Source organism: Bubalus kerabau, chromosome 4 (assembly GCF_029407905.1).
Source record: "Bubalus kerabau isolate K-KA32 ecotype Philippines breed swamp buffalo chromosome 4, PCC_UOA_SB_1v2, whole genome shotgun sequence".
Classification (NCBI taxonomy): Eukaryota; Metazoa; Chordata; class Mammalia; order Artiodactyla; family Bovidae; genus Bubalus; species Bubalus kerabau.
The window spans coordinates 30,746,296-30,773,684 of NC_073627.1; the positions used below are offsets into that span (position 1 = coordinate 30,746,296).

General features: G+C 46.1%; 1 protein-coding gene across 4 annotated transcripts in view; it reads left to right on the forward strand.

The window, feature by feature from the left end:
* SPECC1 (sperm antigen with calponin homology and coiled-coil domains 1) overlaps positions 1–27,389 on the forward strand; it is a 212,290-nt gene that overhangs the window by 174,496 nt on the left and 10,405 nt on the right. For all 4 annotated transcript variants that reach the window (XM_055576420.1, XM_055576422.1, XM_055576421.1 and 1 more), the window contains 2 exons: positions 18,920–19,036; positions 24,123–24,182. In XM_055576420.1, the coding sequence (XP_055432395.1) occupies positions 18,920–19,036; positions 24,123–24,182 (177 nt within the window). The remainder of the gene's footprint in view (positions 1–18,919; positions 19,037–24,122; positions 24,183–27,389) is intronic.

Consider the following 27,389-nt stretch of genomic DNA (forward strand, 5'->3'; position numbering starts at 1 on the left):
CTGGTGCTGGCTGTGCCTTCAGCTGTATCCCCACCCCACCCCTACCCATGGAACTCCCAGACGCTCTCTCTTCATCTGCTTTCCCTTCCCTCTCTGGGGTGTGACATAGAGGTTTCTGTCTCTAAGGTCATTACCAGGAAGCCTTCTAAAGGAGCAGAAACTGAGATGGTGGATAAAAGAGCAGACTTCTAAGAATGACGCCCAGTGCCCCTCACCCTATGGACTTGCCCCCAAGTGTGGCAAAGGGGTGATCACCCAGGTAGACCTAATAAATAAACCCGTAAAAGTCAAGTCTCCTCTGAAGCATAATGACCCACACACTTGGTGGATTTGAAGGTGAAAGCGACGTGTGAGGAGGAGCTGATGGCCAGAGAGGAAACTGGGACTTCCCAACATGAAAGCCTTGGAGCACCGAGGTCCTGTGACACCCAGGAAGCGCTCTGGGGGCCCCAGCAGTTGTGAAGTGAACAGGCTAGTCCTTCTCTGCCTGTCCTGATGCCCTCAGACCTCAGCCAGGCTGAGGGTGTGCAGCTTGCTGGGCCTTCTGCTGGGCCTCAGCCAAGGGCCCTTGACCTGAAACAACGATGAGTGCGTGGTCCTGGGGCACCCCTCCAACCTGCCGGGAAGCATGAGGCCCAGCCACCCTGCCCTCCGCAGGCAGCACTTTGGCTGTGCTCCCAGGCCCTGGACTGTGTGGCCCACACTGGCGCGTCAATCCGGGTCATACAGCAACACCACGAGTCCACCTGTGAGTGGATTCCCTCCCATGGCCTCCAGGGCGGAGTCTAGCCAGACGGACACCTGGACATCTGACGTGAACAACCGGGCAGGGCTCCCCGGACTTCTGACCCACCAGACACCAGCTGACAATTAGTGGGTGTCGTGCACACTGCTGGATTTACAGCAACAGAATTCCAGTCAAGCAAGGTTAGTGGGGTCTGGAGGTAACAGAGAGAGCCCCCGCTTCTCCCTTAGGTCAGATTGTTTGCTTTTCCTGTGATCAACCAGGGACAGGCTTTGCTTCTTTGGGTCATTAGTGTACCACTCATTGTTCCTGTTCCTGTGTTTCTGTCTACAGCACACTGGTTCCCTGAGGCTCAGGCGTGACTTTCCCATTCGAGGTTTCTCAGTGCTGCCGGGGCCCCTACCTGTGGGGTCCCGAGTCTTTAGGTCTGGTCGGGGTCAGGCACAGCACTTTATAAATGCTCCTGGTGATGAATGTGTAGTTGGCACTGAGCACCCAGGCGGGGTGGCAGAATTCTAAGATGCCCTGTGATCTCTGCTCCCTGGCATTTCTCCCACAGTCACCCTGTGTTCATGGCAAAAGGCATTTGACAGCATAGTTAAAAGTTGCTGGTGAATTGGCCCTAGAATAGGAAGGGAGATTACCTGTGTGGGCCTAACCCCATCACATGATGGCCACTGCTGGGTTGGAGATGGGAGGGGAACCTGGGGAAAGGAGCTGAGAACAGCCTCCAGTTGCTGACGGCCAACAAGGAAATGGGGAACTTGGTCTTACAGATGTAGAAACCTGTCTCCAACCTGGACAGACCTGCAGGCAGGTTCATCCCAGAGCTGCCAGGCGACACTCAGCTGACAGTGGATTTCAGCCTTGGGGAACTCTAAGCTGAGAACCGGCTACACTGGCCGACCTCTGACCGTCAGGAACCGTGAGGTCACAAACAGGTCACAGGGCCCCAGAATTTGTTACACAGGAAAAGAAAACTAATACAATGACTTAGAAAGCAGTAAAAATGCGTGGCCATTCCTGGCCAGACTATTTTCAAATTGTGTTTCCCATAAGGGTGAACTTGGGTATCATTTTACATATTTCCTTCTACGTCAATATTGCTCTAATGTTTTGACACTTGAAGTCTGAGGCCTTTAAAACTTTGAAACTCAGCCTGTTAAAACTTGCCGTGTCCTGCCTCTGTCCTTGACCATATAAATCACCAGTGTCGGCCTCCCAGTCAAGGTGCCACCCATGGAATATACCCTTTAACACAGAAACTGTGTTTATTGGTATTTATTTCAAGTAAATAGTCATGGATGCCTATGAAGATACCATTTCAAACAAATTTATCATGTTTTATTCATTTAAAATTATTTTTAAAGAACTGGAAGTGATACAAATATCTAATAATAGGGTAATCAAATAAATTTAGGTATGTGTGTACAGTGTAATATAATATAATCCTTAAAAGTCATACTTTGAACAAATATATTTAAAAACAGTGGGGAAAAATATACCCAGTGCATTAAGTCAAAAATCAAATTTTAAAACACTGTCTGGTATGATTCCAATTCTGTAAAAAGAAGTTTATACAAATGTTAACAGTGGTTATCTCTAGGAGAATACTTAAAATTTATTCATCCTTTCTTATAATATTTTCATTTTCTGCTATGAATGTGTAAATTTTTAAAAGAAAAAGTTATTTTTAAAATTGCATCTTTTTAAAGAAAGAAGGGCTTCCCAGGTGGCTCAGTGGTAAAGAACCTGCTTGCCAATGTAGGAGACCCAGGAGAAGCGTGTTTGATCCCTGGGTCAGGTAGATCCCCTGGAAAAGGAAATGGCAACCCACTGCAGTGTTCCTGCCTGGAAAAATCCAATGGACAGAGGAGCCTAGCAGGCCACAGGCCATGGAGTCACAAAGAGTTGGACACAACTGCGCACACACGCATCAAAGGAAAGAAGCCAGATGCAAAAATCTACTTATTATATGTATGAAATGTCCAGAGTAGGGAAATTCATAGAGTCAGAAAGTAGAGTATGGTTCCCAGGGAGTTAGGGGAGGAGTTACTGAACCAAACTTGGTTCCACTTGCCTGTAGAGGCAGACAGTCTGCTGACACTGGGTTGTGGTGAAGGAAAGTCCAATGTTTATTTGTAGGGCACCAAGCAGGGAGAAGGGCTTCCCTGATAGCTCAGTTGGTAAACAACCCACCTACAACGCAGGAGACCCCAGTTCAATTCCTGGGTCCGGAAGATCCACTGGAGAAGGGATAGGCTACCCACTCCAGCATTCTTGGGCTTCCCTTGTGGCTCAGCTGGTAAAGAATCCTCCTGCAGTTTGGGAGACCTGGGTTCGATCCTTGAGTTGGAAAGATCCCCTGGAGAAGGGAAAGGCTACACACTCCAGTGTTCTGGCCTGGAGAATTCCATGGACTCTGTAGTCCATGGGGCCACAAAGAGTTGGACACAGCTGAGAAACTTTCACTTTCAAGCAGAGAGAACAGGCATTTCATGCTCAAAAGGCCCAAACTCCTTCCCATGACTTTCAGGGAAGAATTTTTAAAGATGAAGAGAGGGGAAGGGTTAGGGGTGTGTGTCAACTCCTGCACATCCTTCCTGTGAGCAGGAGATGAGGTAACAGGGGGTATTTCAGGAATCTTAATCGTCCACCTTCTGGTTCCAACCAGTCTAGGGTCTAGTGCTCGGGGTTAGCCTGTCGTCACTGTCCTCCACCTGGGCCAGGGTCTTATTTCCACAGAACAACTCAAAGATACACGTCAGAGTGTTCTGTATGCCCCTTGGGAGGAACTTGCACTCCGTTTTATTGTTGAACTGTTGTTTCTTGACCCTTTGTCTTTTCTTTCCACATTCTCTCACTTCCCTAATAAATAACTGCTTGAATCTGCTCTTTGGAACTCAGGAAAAGCCTGAGAGACTAAAGCCTTTTTCTACAAATAAGCAGGGGACAAACAGAAGGACTTTTGTGCCCAGGAAGTCTCCATGGGGTCCTGCTTGGTTTCAGCCCCCCCTCTTCTTCCATCCTGAGGGGAACCAGGCGGGACAGGGAAGAGAATAGAGTTTTAGATAGAAGGGTTGATGATAAACTCTGCAGGGGAGCTTGATCTTAGGGGGAGTCCAGTTTCAGAGGGAGTGACAGAGTTTCTTTTGCAGGTGATGAAAATGTTCTGGAATTAGGCAGTGGTTATACAACCATGTAAGTGAATGAATAAGCTTCCGAATCACATTTTATAGAGGCAGACTTTATGGTGTGTGAGTTATATCCCAATAAAGCTCTTATTTGTTTTTAGAAAAGGCAGTTAGGAGAGCTTCCGTAGAGAGATCAAGGAGATCATGGATGAAGGGTTAGTGGGGATGGTAGAAAATAGTACCTAGATGATAAATCTTATCAAACTATAACTTTAAACGATATAACTTTAATACACCGTGTATTACTGCGTATGCTAAGAAATAGTTGGAAAGTAAAATGGAGAGATGCAAGGTATTGGTCTTCTGGTTTTATTTAGGAGGTGGGATTCAAGGTGTTCACTTCATTATGATGATTCATAACTCAAATGTGTCTTTTGTATTGATTGTTGTGTTGTGACATACAATTTGGGGGTGAAGTCTGAGGAAGAATGCCATAAAAATGTTTTATAGTCAGTGATTAAACCAGATCCTTTCTGAGAAAAACACAATGTGGAAGGACAGAGCACCTAAGAAATGGTAGTACAGAGAATGGGCTGGAGGGCCTTCAAGGTTGGCTTCTGTTCTTATTTCTCAGTGCCATTTCAGAGCTATGTGATGGTTAACAATTTGATTAAAAAAAAAAAAAAGGCAAAAAACCTGCATCTTTTAAAAACCAACATAAACTTGAAAGATTGATAAAAACATTTTTCAGAAAAATGGCTGCTTCTCCCTAACCCTGAATTGCACAAACCATAACTCAGAATTTACTCATTTTGGCCTGGCCTGTCTTGTTTTTTCACATTTTGTCTAATCAAAGCCCTTGCCATTTGGAATGGTGATAATGTAGTAGGTCTAATCCTGTTACGCTGAGTAACATGTAAGTCTTGATCATGTAAGTCTAGATCAGTGTTCAGCCAACCATGGCCCAGGGGCCAACTCAGGCCCACCATGGGGTTTTGTGGATAAAGATTTACAGGCACAGGATCACAGTCATTCGTTTACATGTGGCTGCTTCTGTGCTGTAACTGCAGTAAAAAGCCCTTCACAAGAAAGGTCGGCTGACCCCTCCCTTAGATACAGGTGTACATTTAGATACTTAGATAAAGAGTATCCCCCATTATTCAAATCATACTTGGCTCTTGCATTTCAGATAGCAAGAAGCCATGTTCAGATGGCAAGAGGCTTACATGAAGATGTGTCTGAATCTGTGGAGTTTCTGGTTTTGTACTGCAGGAATTGAGACAGCAAGGAGACAGCTGTGCTGTCACGAAGGCACAGACACCTTTGAACCTGGTGTTTTATTGTTTTTTTAATTGGAAAGTGGAAGTGAAAGTGTTAAGTTGCTCAGTTATGTCTGACTCTTTGCAACCCAATGGACTGTAGCCCACCAGGCTTCTCTGTCCATGGGATTTTCCAGGCAAGAGCACTGGAGTTGCCATTTCCTTCTCCAAGGGATCTTCCTGACCCGGGGATTGAACCCATGTCTCCCATATTGCAGGCAGATTCTTCGCTGTTCAAGCCATCAAGAAAACCCATTTTTAATTGAAGGATAATTGCTTTATAATATTGTGCTGGTTTTCTGCCACACATCAACATGAATCAGCCATAGGTATACATATATCCCCTCTGTTTTGAACCTCTCTCCTTCCTCCCCTACAATCCTACCCCTCTAGGTTATCACAGAGCACCAGGTTGAGCTCCTTGCGTCATATAGCAAATTCCCACCAGCTATCTGTTTTACATATGATAATGTATATGTTTCAGTGCTATACTCTCAATTTGTCCCACCATCCTCTTCCCCTGCGGTGTCCACAAGTCCGTTTTCTACATCTGCATCTCTATTCCTTCCCTGCAAATAGGTTCAAATTTTCGAGATTCCATATATACGTGTTAATATACAGTATTTGTTTTGCTCTTTCTGATTTACTCCATTCTGTGTAACAGGCTCTAGGTTCAATCCACCTCACTAGAACAGATTCAAATTAGTTAACCTCTTAGCCAGCAACTACGTATTCTTCTATGTTAAAGAAAAAAGCAGTCTTCCTGTTGTCCTAAACAAACCTTAATTTGTCTTTGGAAAGAACACCCACGTTGCTGGCAAAGTGTTTTTCTGTCTCTGGTTCCCAGACAAGCACCAGCGCATGCCTGACCAATAGCAAGCAGTCTGCGATCCATCAGGCCATTTGGAGCTCTGCTGGTTGTTTTCTTTTTTGAGACAGGTCTCTTGAGAGCTACAGGCACGATTCAGAGAATGTATGATGCTTTGACTTATTTATGTCATTAAAGTGGCTTCTTTCCTGATCTCATTATTAAGATCAATCCCCAGTAGAAAACCAGTGCCGTTATTGGCCTGTGCTCTGTGGAGGCCCTTTTCACCTGCTGTCTCACTTCTGCTGCTGTTTATGAAACACTGTGGTTTGTGAAGACACTTTTTTACGTTTTCAAAAATCTAACTACAGTTGGTTTACAATAGTGTGTTAGTTTCAGGTGTAGAGCTTCAGATTCCTTGCCATTACAGGTCATGCTGCTGCTGCTGCTGCTGCTAAGTCACTTCAGTCGTGTCCGACTCTGCGACCCCATAGACAGCAGCCCACCAGGCTCCCCCATCCCTGGGATTCTCCAGGCAAGAACACTGGAGTGGGTTGCCATTTCCTTCTCCAGTGCATGAAAGTGAAAAGTGAAAGTGAAGTCGCTCAGTCGTGTCCGACTCCTAGCGACCCCATGGACTGCAGCCCACCAGGCTCCTCCGTCCATGGGATTTTCCAGGCAAGAGTACTGGAGTGGGTTGCCATTGCCTTCTCCGATTACAGGTCATACAAGATATTAAATATAGTTGCATTGCTATACAGTAAATCTTCATTGTTTATTTTATATATAGTCGTGTGTATCTATTAATCCCAAACTCCTAATTTATCACCCCCACTTTCCCCTTCAGTAATCCTAAATTTGTTTGTCTATGAGTCTCTTTCTGTTTAGTAAATAAGATCATTTGTATAATTATATTTAGGTCCCACATATATATGATACTTATTTGTTTTTGTCTCTCTGACTCACTTCACTTAGTATGATAATCTCTAGGTTCATCCATGTTGCTACAAGTAGCATTATTTCATTATTTTTTATGGCTGGGTAGTATTCCATTGTGGGATTTCTCCGGTGGTTCAGCAGTAAAAAAAAATCTGCCTGCAATGCAGGAGATGTGGGTTAGATCTCTGAGTCAGAAAGATCCCCTGGAGGAGGGCATGGCAACCCACTCCAGTGTTCTTGCCTGGAGAATCCCAGGACAGAGGAGCCTGGCAGGCTGCAGTCCATGGGGACACAAAGATTTGGATACAGCTAAAGTGACTGAGCACACACTCAAAAGTATTCCATTGTGTGTGTGTACACACACAATGAAGTACCATACATAGATATATGTACTATGTATATATATTTTTATATATAAATATAAACAAGTAAAATATATACATTTATATATATTTATATGTATATGTAATATATATATATAGAGAAAGAGAGATTTAGGTTGCTTCCTTGTCTTGGCAATTGTAAATAATACTGCTATGAACGTTAGGGTGCATATGTCTTTTTGAATTAGAGGTTTCATCTTTTCTGGGTGTGTGCCCAGGAGTGGGATTGCTGGATCACATGGTAAATCTATTTTTAGTTTTTTAAGGGCCTCTGTACTGTTTTCCATAGTGGCTGCACCAGTTTTCATTCCCACCAGCTGTGTAGAAGAGTTCCCACTTCTCCACATTTCTCCACACCCTCTCTAGCATTTGTTGTTTGTAGACTTCTGATAATGGCCACTGACCAGTGTGAGGTGGAACCCTATTGTGGATTTGACTTGCATTACTCTAATAATTTAGCATCTTTTCATGGCCTGTTGACCATCTGCATGTCTCTGTGTCTCTTTCAGTTTCTATATGGTCATCACTAATTCAGCCCCAACCCTCGTGGAGATCCCCTTAGGTCCTACTTGTGAGGGGTTCCACCCATTTCCCGCTGAGGGGTCTCCCCTGAGTCCTCGGCCACCTCCGTCCTGGCTTGTCCTTGCTCCTGTGTCAGACGCTTGACTGTTATATTTCTGTCTCTCCTTTTACTCTTGCCTGGAAAATCCCATGGACGGAGGAGCCTGGTAGGCTGCAGTCCATGGGGTCGCTGAGGGTCAGACACGACTGAGCGACTTCACTTTCCCTTTTCACTTTCATGCATTGGAGAAGGAAATGGCAACCCACTCCAGTGTTCTTGCCTGGAGAATCCCAGGGACGGGGGAGCCTGGTGGGCTGCCGTCTATGAGGTCACACAGAATCGGACACGACTGAAGTGACTTAGCAGCAGCAGCTCCTTTTTTTATTTTTTTGACCTTCAGGTTCCCATATCCTTTTTTTTCTTGTTTTGGTTCCTCCAGTATCTTCTGAGCAGGAGTTCGTGGGAGGTAAAATTTCGTCACCTTGATTCTGCACATTACTCTGACACTTGGTGATTTCATTGGGTATAAAATTTTAGTTCTGGGCATAAGTGGAGATTCAGCATCTGGAATTCCCAGCCTCTTCTGCCGGTGTGGTTCTCTCTGCCACCAAGAGCTGCTGTGCAGAAAGGTGGAAAGGTGATGGGGAAGCACTTACCTTGTGTGGGGCCATGGGAAGGGAATGTCCACTGCCTTGTTATTGGTCACGATGTTGGCATCTCGACATTTTTCATATTTGGTGGTATTAGTTGATTTTCTAGAGTTTTGAGGCAGACCATTGCAAGAAAATGATATTTTTTCTTTCTTTTTAATATTCATGCCTTTTGTACTTTTTTGGTTTTATTCACTTGTAGAAGTTCAGGAAATGTTGACTAATAGTGTTAATGGTGGATAGTCTTGTTTTCCCTGCAAAATGAGTAGTATCTCGCCTTTAAATATGACTTTTGTGTTATTTCCTGATAAACACCATCCATTAAAGGAAGCCTAGTCCCAAGGTTATTACCGAGAGATTTTTCTTTCTTTAATCCAGAAAAAGATAAGAATTGTTTCAAATTCCTTTTTGGCATTTGTTGAGCAATAAATACATCAGATGTTTTTCTCTTTCAACCCATTTATGTAATTCACATAAATATATTATGTAACAGGTGTCCTAGTGGGGACACATTCTTGTATTCCTGGGGGTAAAACTCCAGCGTGGCCAAGGGTGTCTGGTATTTATTCATATGGTATATTCCTGGGGGAAGTTTCTGCCTGATGATGGCTGTTTTCTAATATGAAGCATATTGTGTTCTGTACTCTATTCATAATAAAGGACATTTGTCCTTTATTATTTATACAACAATTGCTTAGTTCAGGCATAGATAAAGTTTTGCATTAATAAGACCTGGTTTAAAATGTTAACAGGCACTTACATGTACAAGTCACAAATGCAGTAGACCAGCTCAGCATCCCTAGAGGCCACAGGCTGAGGGACCCACATCGTGCCCGTTCCAACCTTCTGCGTTCCTACAAAATGCAGGAGAAAGAGAGGGGACAGAAGGAGGTGGGCTTTGGGGGATAGCGTTCGAGGATGCTTAGAACCTCTCCCTGTGAGTTAGCAGAGTCTTATGGCTTTACAGGATCATTGGAACGAAAGGCCTGTGTTCCTACATCACCAGGGCGTACTCTTCTCCATACGTGTAGAAATGTCAGGTGTCCTACCAGCTTCAGGAAGCAAGAGCAGGATTTTCAGAATGGTGCGAAAATGTTTCTTCCTATCTTCTCCCCGGGGGCCATCATCCTGCTAGGTGGGGAAAGGAGGTGCTTCTCAGGACCCAATATACCAGCAGCCGGTGTGGCCACATGGCTCCACCAGACATCAAAAGCCATTAACCTGCCTTCAGTGAGAGCTGAGGCCCGGATGCCTGGATGTTGCTGCTCTTCCCTCTCTGTCCCCCAGGGCTGCTCGTAAGTCTGTTTAGACACTAACAGTCCCCAGTGACTCTGTGCTGAGTATTTTTTCCGTTCTTTTATTCATGAAATGTTCATCTGGGAAAGAAACACTCTAGCCACAAGAAGCTTATGATTTCGGAGACTGAATTCAGTCTTCTTGGGGGTGGGAGGTTAAGATGCGGTTCAAGATTGTTTGTCGAGCATAAATTAAACTTGGTCTTAGAATGAAATTCCTCAGAACAAGTTGTTTAGTTATTATGTTGTGGTTTTTTTTGAGTAAGCATATCCAAAAATACACAAGTTCCATTTTCCCTTTAAAAAACAAATGGTTTTCTTTTTCCCCTTACTAAAAATATTCTGTTTAGAGTACTAGAGCATTATAGGATGGACAGAATCACGTTGTTCCCTGAAACCTTGTGGTTTCTTTTACGGATGTGTAGAGAAGTCACTCATATGTTATGGGGTGGGTATGGGAGGGAATAAGATAGAGAAGGTCTCAGAGGGCAGATTGGCAGAATCCATCGTGGTTTATTCCATGTGTGTGCAGAGTGATAGCAAAAGGCTGGAAACAGCCTCAGCATCTGTTGTGTTCATCCACATCGTAGGAAAGAACAGAGCTGAGAATGAGCTGGTGTATAGTGAGTATCGCACGTGTGGTGGACATTGTTCTGCATGCTTACGTGTCTCGACTGCAATCCCATGAGATATCTCTTCCAAATCCTTTTTGAGAATTTGGAAACCAAGGTGCAGAGAAGTTGTCTAATTGCTTACAATCATGCCACTAGTAAGTGACGGGCTTCTGGCTTCAGAATACACTGTCTTAGTTTCTACACTGTAGCTGTTTCTCCCTATGTGGTGTAAGGACCTGTCTCTGGACCCTGGTGAGTAGGGAAAGAATCAGCATTCAGAACTGTCCACAGCATGCTATACTTGCATAAAAGGAGGGGGAATAAATCTTCACATTTGTGTGGTACAGGGCAGTGCTGTCCAGGAAAACTCTTGAGTTGGTGGGAATGTTCTAGATCTATGCCAACGAGCACCTTACCCACTCACCAGTCATGGTTCCTGAGCAGTTAAAAGGTGGCTACTGTGGCTGAGAACCTGAATCTTAAACTTTATTTAATTTTAAATAATTTAAGTGGCTACCTGTGGCTACTGCCTATCTTGTCAGATAATGCAGGACAGAACAGACATGGGAGCTGGTGAGAGATCATTTCATCTTATGGTTTTCAATCTCTAGAAAGAGCTTCTGCATAAACTTTTGTTGGAAGAGCAGATTCCATAGCCAGTCATTTCAAAACCATGAATATAGGGACTTCCCCTTGTGGCTCAGTGGTAATGAATCCGCAGGCCAATGCAGGCGACTTGGGTTCAATCCCTGATCCAGGAAGATCCCACATGCCACAGAGCAGCTAGGACCATGCACCCCAACTAACTGAGCTTGTGCCCTAGGGCTTGTACTCCGTAACAAAAGAAGCCACCACCATGAGAAACCCATGCACCACAACCAGAGAGCAGCCCCTGCTCACTGTAACTAGAGAAAGCCTGTGCACAGCAATGAAGACCCAGCACAGCCAAAAATAAATTACTAAATAAACAAAATAAATATAATCTAACCTAATCTGAGCTAGTTATTTGGAAGGTGGGGAAACTGAAAGACAGAGAAGTTGAGTCATTTGTCTCAAGTCCCAGTCACCCAGCTGCTATAGTGACAAAGACCTGGGCCTCAGAGCTGCTCGCAACTTGGGTTCGTTTTTCCTCCTTGGAGTCATTTATGTTTTGGTTTGCCAAGGTCCCTGTTCAGTCTGATTTTCAGTCACAAAAGAAAACAAGAGCCAGACTTTTGTCTCCAGTGTTCCCGGAACCACAGGGGGATCCTGTCCATGACTTGCTGGTTCTCTGTAGCCCAGCCACCAGGGGCCGCCCCCATGTGACCCCAGATCACGGCACGTCTGCCCCGCTTGCTCTACTGAACGTGGTGAACCTTTTGAGCTGGGGACCACGCTTTGTTGTGTGTGTGTCCTGTGGCACCCAACGCACAAAGGGGCTCAGTGAGCATTTGCTGTCATTAGACTTCAGACTGAGGGCTGAGCTCCCCTTCCAGTCTGGAAACTTGACCCGTGAGTGCAGATGGTTCATGATGGGAACACATGCAGTGAAGCATACAGCTTGTTGAAATGACAGAGTTTGCCTCCAAACCCAGAATCAGGCTCCAGAGCCTGGTCTCTGAAACACTGTACTATTCTGCTTCTCTTTGTTGAGGGTTGGAAGGACATATAAGATTTTGAGCAGTATCCTAGGCACCAAGAAACCATTTCTGTAACTTGTCCTTTGTGGATACAGATAAGCTCTCAGCTAGAGGCATGGGGTTTAGGGGTGCAGACAGATGACAGAGCCTAGAAAAGGGGCGATTGGACCATTCTAGGATGAATGGAGCCACCAGGGCTACAAGTAACCATCTCCCTTGGAAAGAGTAGGTCAAGATGAGTGAAATTAATGAAAATGAGGTGATCTACTCAGGAGAGAGTCACTAGAGGACTGGAAAGGAAAAGTACTTTTACAGAGACCCTGAGCATGGGCTGGGCCTGGGGATGGGACATGGCAGGGAATTGTTTCAGAGCCAAGCTGAGGGGTAGAGGGAAGACCTGGCAGGAACTAGAGGCAGAGGAACTAGTGCCCTGTGATGCGCTGGGGGTGTGGTGAGAGGGGCCGCTGTCTTGGGGGGCGGAATGGGGCCACCTGTCATGATGCCACGGTCAGAGAACCTCAGGGAGGGAAGTCATGGGTGGGGACACTCTAGCACTTGTTCAGTGAGAAAGGAGGAAGCAAGAAAGATAGGCTCCAACCGTGCTTCTGATGTGTCAGTATCCTTTCAGCACTGTCTCCAGGGGGAGGTGGTGCATATCTGCCTACACATTCCTGGAGACAAAGCAGCCCTCTTGTCATCAGAAAGCCCTCATCCTCAGATGGTTCTGTTCTCTTTCCCCTGTAACTTACCCTTGGTTCTTGCCATGTAAGTCAAAGAGTGTTCTTCCTAGACCTGCTGCTCTGAGCTACTCTGTCCCAGATCTTAAGCCCTCAGTTCCTTATGAATCTATCTGCTTGTTATTCTCTGTGTCTCCTGGATTTCAACTAAGTCAGTGATGACATAGAGAAGTCCAGGGCCAACCTTCTAGGTTGACGTTCATCTAGCAATTGTTGAAAAGTACGATTATCTAGAACTTACTGAGTGTAGCAGACATATTGAAAACCAGAATGGCTGTGTTTTCCCACAAGCTTCCTAGGAATGTATTCAGGTCAGAAGACTGAGTTATAGATTTTTTATTAAGGTTTTCAAAAGGAAAGTTTATTTAGCTTAATTGGTAGGCAACTGGGGTATCGCCAGTTCCCCATTCTGAACAGTAATATTGCAGTAAACATTCTTGTAGGTGTGTCTTTGAGCAGATAGATGTGTGACTATTTCCTCTAGAAAAGTTGCCTATAAGTGAAATGACTTGATCAAATCATATTTGCATTTAGCAAAGCGCTTCTGGTTGCCTTCCTGAAAGTCTGTACCAGTTTGTATTCCTATCAGCCCATGTGGGCTTCCCTGGTGGCTCAGATGGTAAAGAATCCGCCTGCAATGCAGGAGATCCCGGTTTGGTTCCTGGGTTAGGAAGATCCCCAGAGAAGGAATGGGCTTCAGTATTCATGGGCTTCTCTGGTGGCTCAGACAGTAAAGAATCCACCTGCAATGTGGGAGACCTGAGTTTGATCCCTGGGTCGGGAAGATCCTCTGGAGGAGGGCATGGCAGCCCACTCCAGTATTCTGGCCTGGAGAATCCCATGAACAGAGAGGAGCCTGGCGGGCTACAGTCCATGGGGTCTCAGAGTCAGACATGACTGAATGACTAAGCACACACATCAGCCCATCACCCACTTCCCCACATCTTTGTTGACTCTGTGAATTAACCATCTATTTCACTTTTGCCAATTTGATGAATAAAGTTTCTATTTTCTGGTGAGACTGAAGCCCTCCTCATGTATTTCTGACTGGTTGTATCTCCGGGTATTAGTCACTTACTGTGTGTATGCAAGTATCTTTTTTTTTAATGTGTGTCACACAGAAACTTAACTTTATGTAGCCAGTTCTTTTATGCTCTTTGCATTTTGTGCCTTGGATGGCTCTGTTTCTCCAAGATGATAAACCTGTTCATCTGTATCCTCATGTTTGATGTTGGCTTATAAATTTAGCCATCTGATTAAATATACTTATCTCCAGGCAGCTGATCCCCAAGAGAAGGGACATTCATGAGGTGATCCATGGTCACAGCTCTCTGTGGGGAACAGTTTCTGTCATGGTGCAGAGCTGGTGTTGGGTGGGGAGGGGTCACAGCCGCCCTCCCGAGATGAGGACACACTGATCGGAGTGGGCACCCAAGACAGCAACCTTCAGTGAGATGGGGCCTCAGAAAGGAAGGGTGTACAGAGAGTGTCCTGTGGTCCACAGGCGGGTCTGCGTGAGTCCATGGCCAAGGACTGCACATGTGCAGGGCCAGGCCACTTGAGGGTCACCGGGTAGCCTGGGATTGGACTGGCTCCTGGAATGGGAGGCGTGGGTAGGTGCAGACGTGCGTCCAGGCAGGGAGCAAGGTCACGTTCAGAGAGGGCGTGCAGGCCGCCTTTGTGGCAATTTCCCCTCCCCTCCCCTTGCATGTGCACATGCTCTTCTGTACTTTTCTCACCAGATCTTCAAAGGAAGCTGTCTCCCCAGGGCTCTTCCTACCCAAGCCGCGCCTTGCTGAGGAATGAGCTACTTTTATCCTCAATGATCTATAAATTGTTACACGCCCCCCTCCCCCCTCCAAAAAAAATCTAAGTCTGATTCTCCAGCTGTGACAATAAGACATCTTTGAGAAAGGCCCAGGAAGCCCCAGGGCGACGGTGCTAAGGCCGCCCGGCGCCCAGGACAGCTGATCCCTGAAGCAGGGGACTGACGGCGATTTCTAAATGGTCTGCCGTCGCCTTCCCAGAAACTTTCTTTTTTTTTTTTTTAACTTTTTAAAAATCTTGTGCATTTAGTGCACACAGAGTCGATCCATTCGTTGAAATCCATTGGAACAGCTTACAGAGACCCTGAGGGATGATGGAGTTTCAGTGGGAACAGGTCACAGCCATGTCCTTGGTGGGTGCGTGCTCTGCAGAGTGATTCATGTTTTCACCAGATGTCAGCATTTCCAGGCAACAGAAGGCAAATGAAATGAACCTTCTAGAAGCAAATGCTGTGGCTGTTGGGTTTGCTCTGCTCTGTCAGCCGTGTTGTTTGTGAGCTGCATCCCCACTCGCCCTCCTGGAACTTATCTACAATCTCAGCCTCTCTGATCATGTTCTCAGATGTTCACCAGTGTCGTTTTAGCTTCTTCTGTGCATGTCGGTTTTTGTGTGTCTCAAATGACTTCTGCGGCCCTAGGGACAGAAATCTGTTATCTTACAAAATTTTCTCCTAAGCACTCCTTTTTGGAGATGCTCAGAATGTTACCTTTTTTATATCTGAGCCTTCCTCTCCCTGCAACTTTCTCTCACTTGGGAATGTCTCTGAAGTATTTATAGCCCAGAGAAAGTTGAGGGTAATTTGCAATGAGTAATTACCATTCCCCTTGGGGAAATAGTCAGCAAGTTTCTTTTTGGTTGTAGCTCTGCTTTCTCCCCAGTAAATCTATGTAAATTCCAAAATGCTGGCATTCTTTTGGACAGCCATGGTTCAGCCCCTTAAGAAGATCAGGGTCCCTGTTTGTCTTCCCTTTCTCCTTCTTAATCAGTCCTCTTCCCCGACTGCCCCCCTCCCTCACCCACCCCTCTTCCTGCTCATCTCCCTCCCCGGCCTCCCTTCCTTTCTTTCCTCTTTATTGATGTAGCTCTTATTGCACGTACATGTGTACAGCTCAGTGAATTTTCATGAAGCACATACATCCATGTCACCAGCATCCAGTTCTGGACACACAGCCTCCCGACATGCTCCCTTCCATCTACTGACTTGCAGTCAAGGCTAACAGTGATCTCAGGCAGTTTTATTCGGGAATAACTCTACCATCTTGTAGAGTGCCTGGTTGGCTGATTCCCACTGCTCTGTACATTATTCTCTTGATGCAGCCCTAAGATTCAGTGGGATGGTCTCTGGGGAAAGGAAGGTACCGTATTTACACCCCTGGAGTGCCATGTTCTTGTCCTTGGTCAGTGCAGCTGTGAGCACTGAGTATTGATGCCCACAGACTACACAGGCCTCACCCACACCAAGGCCCAGCTGATGCTGACGGTCCCCAGCTGAGGAAAAGGCTTTTCATCCGTCCTGGGATGGGGCCTGGAGTCAGGACTCGCCTTGTTCCTTGGCTCAGCCACCCGGCCCAGGACACTGTCTTCTCTCTGCTCTCACCCAGCAGCCCATTCCTGCCCAGGAGTACCTGCTGCCTACCCCATCTACAAGCCGTCTGCACAGTTCACTCTTCAGGGCCTCTGGGAAGACTCTTCCGCCGCTCCCTGCTCAGCAAGGCCATCCCCATGCATCCTCCATGTCCCCTGCACCCCCTCTGTCCGCTGACCAGAAACCCGAGGAGTACTTGGCTACGGTGATCTGCAGACGGGTCCACAGTTGAACAGGATTCAAGTGATAGACCTCAGAGAGCATTGGTCAGCTCACCCCTTTGGTGTGATTCTTGTGAAAAACACGAGCATTTCAAGCTGTGCCACTCTCAGCTCACCTTTCTCTCATCCAGATATACCTTGGGGAGCAGTAAGGAAGCCCTTGGGGGTATCAGCCACAGGGTGACCATTGGAACCCAGTGCCTCTGCCCTCTGACGCCCACCTCTGACCTGTGGGGACCAAGATGCACACATGTGCTTAGTTGTCCGCCAGCGGTGCTGAGGGGAGATAGTTGATACTCTCATTGTTCACATAGAACCAAGGACAGTTTCGGTGGCATTGAGGAAACTAGAGCTTTTGTTCCCCCCAGAGAAGTGAAGGGTAAGATTTTATTTGAGCGCGTCATGTTCTTGGAATGACTGTAATCTTGACAGGTCACAGCTGGATGCCCTCCATCTCTGCCGGAGACAGAACAATTCTAAGACCTAGGAACTTCCCTGGTTGTCCAGTGGTTACGAACCTGCCTTCCAGTGCAGGGGACACAGGTTCAATCCCTAGTCTGGGAAGATCCCACATGCTGCAGAGCAACTAAGCACTCTAGGGCCTGAGCTGGAGCCCTTTTCTGAGCTCTGCAACAAGAAAACTACCACAACAAGAAGCTTGTGCACTAAAGCTAGAGAAAGCCCTTGCGCAGCAATGAAGACCCAGCGCAGCCAAATAAATAATAATAATAAATTTTCTTTAAAAAAAATTAAAAGACAAAAACAAAGTCTGTAACCTGGGAAATAAGTGACACAAAAGACAAGCCCTTCCTGACCCACATGTTGGATCTGGTGAGCCAGCTGGATTTAGGGTTTACATACTTCCTTGTTTTAAAAGCTGCCTCCTTGATCTGAGGCAGTGTTTAAGTCCTGCTGCTGAAGTGTGAGGGTCCATGTGTGTCTCATGATGCCTGATGGCCCGAGAGTGGCTGTCCATCCGGAAGTAACTTGGCTTCTGATCTATCCTGAGGGCCTGAGTCATTCTGATTAACTCTTCTCTCCTGGCTTTGGTGGCACCAGATTTTTACCCTCCACCCTGGCTCAATAAATGAGGATGTTTGCACTTTAGATCAAAAGTTGTTCCTAAGTGGTGTTCAGTGAGCTGAAACAGAGGGCAGCATCTCAGTTTGTTAGGTGGTGGCATTGTCCCCCTTCCGGATCCCCTTTGGCCTCTGAAATGCCTCTGAAGATAGTACAGATGGAGAAAAATGATGTTTTGTGTCATAAATGGTATAACAGTGAAGTGTAAAAAAATGTTTTCATGTTTCAGAAAAAGAAAGATCTACCAAGTGTTAAAGGCTTTTGGTGTAAAGTGAATTTATACAGGAAGGAAGTCAGGGAGGGAGGGAGAAAAGGGAAGGAGGAAGGAAACCCAACAAGAGGATGAGGGCAGTGGCCAGCGGGTGGAGCTGGACCAGCAGGGTTTGGTTTCACTTCAGTTTTCTCACCTGTCAGATGGGCATGACGCTGCTTACTTACTGGTGTGGGTGTCCTGGGAATTAAATGAGAAAATGCACAGTGACAGGCACCGTGTAGACACTCCACCAACCGTCCTCCCTTCTCACCCTCAAGTCTGGAAACCCTCCGCTCTTGCTGGTGCCCGGTTGCTCTGCAGCTGCCCCGCCTCCCAGGGTCTCCCAGCCCAGCATCAGGTTTGAAAGCTGAAACTGAGTGAACTGGATGGGTCGTGGCCACCCACTCCAGCTCTTCCTTCTGCTTTTTTCATGCGCAAGCCTCTTCAGAAGGCATAAAATCAAAGTGCCTTCATTTCCAGCACAGCCCCCAAGTCCCATCAGGTAGCTGCAGGGTCATCACAGAGACTTTTGAGACAAGAGATCCAGATGATCTGCTTCTCGGGGGTCCAGCCTGAGCACAGACAGACCTTGCAGCCGGGCCTCTCAGACTTGTATGTCACACTAGTGCCTGTCTGAGAGCTTAAGGACACACTGCTTAAGGTGGCTGTCTGAGGGGAAGTCCTTGGGTCTTCCCTAGGATATGGCGGTGATGGTGATGATGGTGATGGAGACGGTGATGTGATGACGGTGGTGGTGGTGATGGTGATGATGACGGTGGTGGTGGTGATGGTGGTGATTCTTCTTTGGCCAAATAAGGCTGGGAGGTACTAGGATGTACAAAGCTAACCAGGTGGTTAATCTGAGAATACAGTGTCTGAGAACCTTTGACCTACCAGCAGGCCACCAGAAATTCCCCACTGTTTTTCACTCCAGGGTCTTTTTTTGTGCTTTTCTGTGAATGGATTTGGGCAACACCAGGCCACCATTCCTGGCAGCAAAATTATTAATGAATGTAATCCCAGCAGACGTGGGTAGTATCTGGTCTCATCTTCCAGCAAACCCAGAGAGGGCTGCACACATGCATCGCAGCACAGCCCTGTTTAGTCATGACTCAGCAGTCTGGTGATTAATGCCACTCTCCCCACAGAACATTGATATCACCAATTTCAGCAGCAGCTGGAGTGATGGCTTGGCCTTTTGTGCTCTCCTCCACACCTACCTGCCCGCCCACATCCCATACCAGGAGCTGAACAGCCAGGAGAAAGTAAGTCCTGCATCCCCACCCCGGTCACTCTCCAGAACACAGGGAAATTTCTCACACTGTTGATACATCCCAGGGAGTGTGGGGTTTGTGGACTTGAAGAGGAAACTGGGGTAAGATTCCAGCACAGATCACAACGGAGGGCAGGTCCCACCTTCAGTAATGTCCTCAACTTCCCTTGTTACCTAGGAAAATGCAGCAGAGACCAGTTGACTGTGTCTGCTGAGAACTTCCTATCACTCAGTTTTCAGAGGAGGCCTTCATGGTTTCAAGACCTTAGGCCAGCATTTTCAAAATCTTTTCCAAAGAACCAGAAATCCCTGGCTCAGATAAACTGGGGAAGCTATCTATCATAGCACACTTCTGGAGATTCTTGATGCCATAAATACTCTAGGAAGTCCTTCATTAGAGAAACCTGTGTGACTCATTTTAGGCCAACATACATCAGAGCCACAAAACCTTTTTAACGTTTAATATAATCACCCATAACAGGAGTTGGCAGACTTCCCCTACTGGGGGTCAGTGGTAGGCTTTGTTGGTCTGTGGTCTTTGTCAAAGCTACTCAGCTCTCCCATCAAAGCACCCAAGTGGCCATAGATGTTTGTCAATTAATAGGCTTGCTGTGTTCTAATAAAACTTAATTAGCAAAAACAGGCTGAGGGCTGAGTTTGGCCTGTGGGCTGTGATTTGGCAAACCCTGCCCAAGAACATCCTTAAAATCATATTCCACAGAGTTATTCCGGGAAACACTGTCCCGGGCCCTGGACTCATTTACTCAACAGATGTTTCTTGGTAGCTGTCATGCCCAGTAATAAAGGCAGCAGTGGTGGTGTAGACAGGTCCTTTGTCCTTGGGAGGTGGGTGGTCAGCAAACAAGTGAGTAAACTTCTAACAAGTAGCACTGTAAGTAAATAACTGTAAACTATGACTTCCCTGGTGGCTAAGACGGTAAAGCATCTGTCTACAATGCGGAAGACCTGGGTTCAATCCCTGGGTTGGGAAGATTCCCTGGAGAAGGAAATGGCAACCCACTCCAGTACCCTTGTCTAGAAAATCCCATGGATGGAGGAGCCTGGTGTCCATGGGGTTGCAAAGAGTCGGACACGACTGAGCGACTTCACTCACTCACTCATGGAAAAGCATGAGAGAAGCATAGGGTGTGGGGTGAACACGGGGACCTAACTTTCACCAGGAAGGTTGTGGACGTCTCTGAGGTGGAATTCCAGTGAAGAGCCCACATGAGGGAACCAGTGAGGCACAGAGCCAGGGGGCCTTCCAGAGCCAGGGAGCATGCCAAAGGCACACCCAGGGGAGCAGAGACCAGGGACATGGGGAGGCCGGTGGGCCAGGTGAGGAAGTCCATAGGACAGGGTGTGGGGGAGGGGTCCCGAGCGTGGGAGCGTCTGTCCCCTTGGAGTCTGTGGTGTGCCACCCTCCCAGCACGTGGATGCTTCACTAAAACCCATCCTTTGGGGTTTTACTGGCAGCTTCATTATACAGACACGACTAATTAAATCATTGGTCATTGGTGACTGGTTCAGCCTCCAGCCCCTCCCCGCTCCCTGCACGTCAGGGGCTGGGACTGAATGTTATAACCTCTAATCCCACACTGTCTTTCCAGGGGTTTTCAAAAATTGAGTTATTAACATACACCCAGGTGTTGTTGGAAAGGGTTTGTTATGAGTAACAAAAGACACCTGTTTTGGAACTTCCCTGGCAGTCCGGTGGCTAGAACTCTGCGCTCCCAATGCAGGGGACCCAGGCTCAATCCCTAGTCAGGAAACCAGATTCCACACTCCGCAATTCAGAGTTGTCATGCCTCCAGTAAAGACCCCACATGCTGCAACTGAGACCCAGCATAGCCAGATAAACAAACGAATAAAAACAAATATTATTACAAAAGATGCCTCCATGACTCCTACATCGAAAATTACAAAGACTTTAGGAGCTCTGTGCAGGAACCAGGACAAAGACCAAAGGTGTATTTCTTATCATAAATCAAACTTCACAGAAGCACCAAGAGAAGACAAGGAACAGGCCTTGAGGACTCCATCCTTGTTGCCAGGGCAGGGCAGAGTGGCCCAGCGAAGGCACCAGGTACCAGGAGGAGCAGCCACAAAGGAGACCAGCAGGGGCATGTGGGGTCCCAGGATCCACAAAGCCTTGGCACTGTCGACAAAAAAAAATCCATCAGTCGATCAAGGAAGAAAAAGAAAATTTTTATTCAAGCCAAACTGAGGCTTATAACCCTCTGAGGAAGCCTCTGAGGAAGCTCCCAGAACTGTTCTGCCTGTTAGAGGTCGAAGCACAGTCGTACAAGGTTTAGAGATAAGAGTGCTGTGCATCAAGGGTTGCGACCAGTTTACACATTCCAGGGCTGCTAGTACAGAGTGAGCAGCAGGTCATGGGTCATCAGGGCCCAGGGAAAGTCAAGAAGGAAGGTTGTCTCCTAGGGGAGTCTGCTGATGCCGACAGAGTGTCGCTCCTCATGGATGAGCAGGTATTGAATGTTTCTGCCGACGGGAATGTTGGTCGAAGCCTGCTGCAGATAGGTCCTCAGGGTGTGAAGTGTTTGACTGCAGCCGTGGCGCTTTGTTCTCCCATCAATGGACGTGTTGGAAAAGAATGGAAAGTGTTTGCTTTCACCCTTCAGGTCATCTCATTGCTTCCAGATGACGGAAACCACATCATGTCCCCTGGAGGCCAGTGATCCCTGAGATTCACGGCCAGCTGCCCAAATCTGGAAATGCACAGAACAGCTGAGCATCACAGCTTGGTCTCTCTGTTGTCCTCGAGATCTGGGAGCGCATGGTTCCAGCACGCAGGTTGCCTTTCTTCTCCCTGCTCCAGGATGTTGTCCTGGGGAGGAGGCAGGTCAGGCTGTGAGATGCTGCAGGTTCATGAGGGGTGAAGGACTTAGCTCCAGGTGCATCCCTTGATGCACAGCCCTCTGTCTCAATATCCTGTACGACTGTGCTTTGACCTCTTACAGGCAGAACAGTTCTGGGAGCTTCCTCAGAGGCTGTTCCCGGGTTATAATCCTCAACTTGGCTTGAATCCTCAACTTGGCGTGGAGTTTTCATTCCAGATTGTGTGGCGTCACAGCCTCCCCTGATGACCGCTGGCCTCCTGCTTCCAAACTGCCGCATGTGGACATGCTCTGGCTTTGGCCCCTGCACTGGGAGACCTTGTGTTCGTGTTTGGGGAAAGAAACTCGTATCTCAGAGTTACCGATGAGGGTTCTCAGAACAATGTGTCAACACAGGCAAATCAAACCGGCACAGTTTAAAGCTGAGCACGTATGTGAGACTCAGCCTGGGGGGGCTCTTGCTGGAGGAGACAGGGAGAAATAGGGAAGGCTTCCTGGAAGGGATGACTTTGAAGTTGAGTTTCAAAGAGAAGGAGCTAATTTGAATGAAATGATGCCTTTGACCTTCAGGATGAGTGAAGTTCAGCCTTCCTCAATTGGAGCCTGGGTCTGGGGAGCTCTGAGTGCAGTATATTTCTTGGGTTTTTTGGTGAACAGCCGACATTGAAAAGGGCACCAGGAGAGGCCTGTAATGTTTATATGCATGTTAAGTCACTTCAGTTATGTCCAACTCTGTGCAACCCTCTGGACTGTAGCCCGCCAGGCTCCTCTGTTCACGGGATTCTCCAGGCAAGGATACTGGAGTGTGTTGCCATGCCCTCCTCCAGGGGATCTTCCTGACCCAGAGATCGAACCCACGAATCTTGAATTTTGGGGCAGGTTCTTTTATCAGTAGTGCCACCTGTAAAAACCTATCAAAATCAGAATCTGAAAAGTCACTTTAGTACAAAGAGAATATCATGGATTATAAGCCATAGGAAGATAAGAAACCAGGAGAGAAGGAGACACAGTTTTCCCAGCAAGAAAAGTCCCAAACAAGCAGAACTGAAAACAGACTTGAAGAAAGGCAAGGTCCAGGTCTGGAGCACACCGAAATGTGGTGTGGTTCTGAGCTGTTGGTTGTTACAAAGAGGAAAACCCTTTGGAAAGAATGTTTTGAGTGGCACAGTATCGCGACTGTAGAACCTGGGGCGAGGAGTGTGATCCCAGCTGCTGTGCCAATACCCCTTGTTGTTTTCAGCCTTCAGAGTCGTCCTGTTAAGAAGGTGCCGGACACTTCAGTGTGGTTGAGGAGAAGGAAGCCAAATGTATCAGCTTGAGCAGTTCAGAACATGACTAGGTGGAGGAAAGGCAAGGGAAAGTCCTACTCATCACACCAAGTGAAGTCGGGAACTGTCATTCGTAACCGATGGGTCAAGAAATGATGGTTTGAGGATACTGGTTAAAGTCACAAACATAACTAATAAGGGAGCGAACGTGAGCTGTGGGACTAGAATGAAGGGAAGAGAGAGGTGCATGATTCCTGAGTCATTTAACTTAGGAGGAAGTTAGAAGGTCATGCCTCTATTTTAGAAATCAAGAAAGTGGTGGGACTTCCCTGGAGGTCCAGTGGCTAAGATTCCAAGCTCCTAAAGCAGGGGTCCCCAGGCTCAATCCCTGGTCAGGGAACTAGATCCTACATGCTGCAACTAAAGATCCCAAGTGCTGCAACTAAGCCAAATAAACAAATATTTAGAAGGAAGGAAGAAACAGTGATGTCAGCAGGTACAGAGAAATGAAGGAAGTCCCTGGAATTAAAGAGAGAAGCGAAAAATCGTTCTCCCAAGGTCCAGGATTGAGGCAAGGAAGTCTTTCATGTGATTATAGTTAACTATGTGTACATGTTACTTTGATAATTTTTGATACAGCACCATGATTAAACAAATTGATATACAACAGAATGTATATGTCCTAAATATTGACAAAGTAAAAAATAACTAACAAAAATGTATCTTTGATGGTCAGGAATCAATCAATAATGTTATTTTTTAGTGACAGTGGTAATCTGTTAATCTTCTTTTTTCCCCCCTTAAACTGAGACCACTGTCTGCATACTTGACTTCAACACTAGTGTTTTATAAATAGTAGGTAATCTATATGGGAGTGTCAGTTGGTGTTTATTGCTAACAAAAGCTATATATTCTTGGCTGATAATTTCATTCTGTTTGACTTTTAACCTAGAAAAGAAATCTCTTGTTGGCATTTGAAGCAGCTGAAAGTGTAGGCATCAAACCCAGCCTGGTAAGTGTCCCCCCTTTGTATCCATGTGATACTTTAATCCCATGAGAAAGAACTTTATGCCGTCTACTAAATAATCTTCACAGCAATGAAGTCCATTACTCATGATTCCTGATACAAAAATGTACAGTTGGTCTGACCACATGTGATTTAGAGTGTTTTCAGTGAAGATTTCACTGTGCATAAATTTCAGTTCTAGACTGAATTATCATTAAAGCCCTGGAAATATGAATACGATGTAATTTTTAAAATATCAATACACAGCCAATCTCTGAAGAAGGAACGGGAAATAACTAGATGCCAGAAATTAAGAGGAGTGAAGACCAGAGTCCTGAGGCATGTGCTGGACTCTGGCCACCCCAGGGTGGGACTGGGGCCGTGGGAAAGGGCCTCCAATGTGTGTAGGCTGTGGTTCGTGCTCATGAAGGGGCAGGAGACCTGGCACTGAGCTCCTGTAACCAGAGCATCGGGCCTGAGACCCCTGGAGAGAACCAAGGCTCCCCAAACACTCATTTTAGTGGAGGGGAGATAAAAATTGCTACCTGCCAGTCCAGGAAGGTGATAAGGAAGCTCAGTCTCTACCTGGGATTTCTTTGTGGCCAAAACCCACAAAATCTCTTGGAGGGAAGGAAGGAAAAGCTGGGCCAGATGAGGTTTGGAGTCCAAATTTATAAGCTCTGCTGCAAGCAGTGACCAGTTTATAGTGTCTCTGCTGCCAAAAGCTCTGTGGCCCGGAGCACAGAGGCTCCTGAAAATACACTCACAATTCAAAATTACAAAGCAGTCGGGAAAATGATCTACTTGACAATAGGACCTGCTGTACAGTACAGGGAACTGTACTTAGTATTCTGTGATAAACCTATATGTGAAAAGACTGAAAAAGAATGACTATATGTGTATGTATAACTGAATCACTTTGCTGTACACTTGAAACTAACACAACATTGTAAATCAACTAGACTCCAATAAAATGTAAACAAAGAAAAGAAAATTACTAGTCAGCAGGCACCACAAACAAGAGGACCATCTACCAGAATTTGAGATAATAAAACAATAAGAAAGAGACCTCAAAAGACTATGTTTAAACATATTAGAGATCAGAGAAGGAATAAAAATCATAAGGAAGGAACATGGTTTTTTTTTTTTTTTTTTTTTTAAGATTTTGAAAAGAGCCAAGTAGAAATTTAAAATTTGAAAGTAAAAACCAAAGCTGGATTGAAAACTGATTGGATACAGCAGAAGAGAGAACTGCTGAACCAGAAAATAGATCACAGGAAATTACCCAGGACAAATAACAGAGATTTTAAGATGAAAATGTGATAGGGGTTTTATTAATAGGTTTTCAACTTTAAGAAATGGAATACCCAACTAACGGTTGCTTCAACCATAAAGATTTTTTTTTGTAGTTTCAGGAATGGTTCACTGCTTAATGTAATCAAGGCCCACAGAGTGTCTTTACTTTCTTGGTTCTTTGTCCTCTTATTTGTCTCTCTATGGCTGAACATGGCTGCCAAGCTCCAGACATCACTCCCATCTGTAGGGCCAAAAGTGGGGAGGAAGGGGTACAGTGAGTGCCTGGCATCCCCCCCTTTGATAAGGAAACCAAAAGGCTTCCCAGAGGCCCTCCAGCTCTGTGGCAGTTCTCTGTTGCGTGGCCACCCCAGCTGCAAAGGGGTTTGAGAGGGTAAACATACAACGTTTCTCATCCTCTTTAGTGGGAAGCCTGCAAGGGAAACAGAGGTTGGGACCAACTGATAGTGTCTGTCACAGAGATTAAGAGGCATGGAAGATAAAATCAGACCGTGTCCAACTCCCATGGCCAGTGGGAATTCCAGAAGTAGAGGAAAGAAAACATGAAGAGAGATAATATTTGAAGAAGTGGCGCCTGAAATTTTTCCAGAATGACGAAAGACCACAGATACTTAATGGAATCTCAAACAGGATAAATAATACAAAACATCCATCCAGACACATTGTAACGTAACTGCAGAAAAAGCAAAGAGATCATCTACAAATAATTTGCACTAACCAATAATAAAAGAAACCTAGTAGAAAACTTGGAGAAGGCAATGGCATCCCACTCCAGTACTCTTGCCTGGAAAATCCCACAGACGGAGGAGCCTGGTAGGCTGCAGTCCATGGGGTCGCTAAGAGTCGGACACAACTGAGCGACTTCACTTTCACTTTTCACTTTTATGCATTGGAGAAGGAAATGTCAACCCACTCCAGTGTTCTTGCCTGGAGAATCCCAGGGACAGGGGAGCCTGATGAGCTGCTGTCTATGGGGTCGCACAGAGTCGGACACGACTGAAGCGACTCAGCAAGCAGCAGCAGTAGAAAACTATCAAAGTCTGGAATAGGCAACTCACAAAGGGCCAATAAACGTTTAAAAACATGTTCAGTGATTAGGAAAATCTCAGCTGCAATACAGTGAGAGATATACTTGTGTAACCCTCAGAGGGTGAAATGAAAAGGGAAAAAGACCAGGGGCTTCCCTGGTGGCTCATCGGTAAAGAATCCACCTGCCAATGCAGGAGACATTGGCTTGATTCCTGGGCCAGGAAGATTCCAGTACTGTGGGACAGCTAAGCCCATGCACCAACAGTAACCTCAGCTGCTGAGGCCCGCGCTCCCTAGAGCCCATACTCCAGAGCAAGAGAGGCCACTGCAATGAGAAGCCTGCTTATGGCAACGAAAAGGAGCGCTTGCTCACCACTAGAGAAGAGCCCGCGTGACAACGAAGACCCAGCACAGCCCAAAATAAAAAATAAATAAAATTTTGGGGAAAAAAAAGGAAAAAAACAACTGTCGTAGGAATTTTAATACTATAGTTATAACAGTGTTATCCTAACATGTTTGACAGAATGGACAGTTTTTAAAATATATATGTAAACATATTTCTTCAAATAGTAAATGTAACTATTTCTCCAAAACGCACAGAGAAAGAACTAGAACTTTAGCCATTAAAGAAGTGCAATTCATTGTTTTAAATATAGTCACACACACACATAAAAAAAAAATACCAGTCCGCCCAAATTCCACTGAACCTTTGAGAAACAGATGTCCCTATTGTGCAAACTCGGGTCTAGAGAATTTAAAAAGAAGTGGGGGGCCTTAATGTCTGGCCAGGATGGAGTAGCAGGAACCTGATTTATCTTCTGAAACACTAAACAGCCAGGGAGTTGTCGTCGTTCAGTCCCTAAGTCGTGT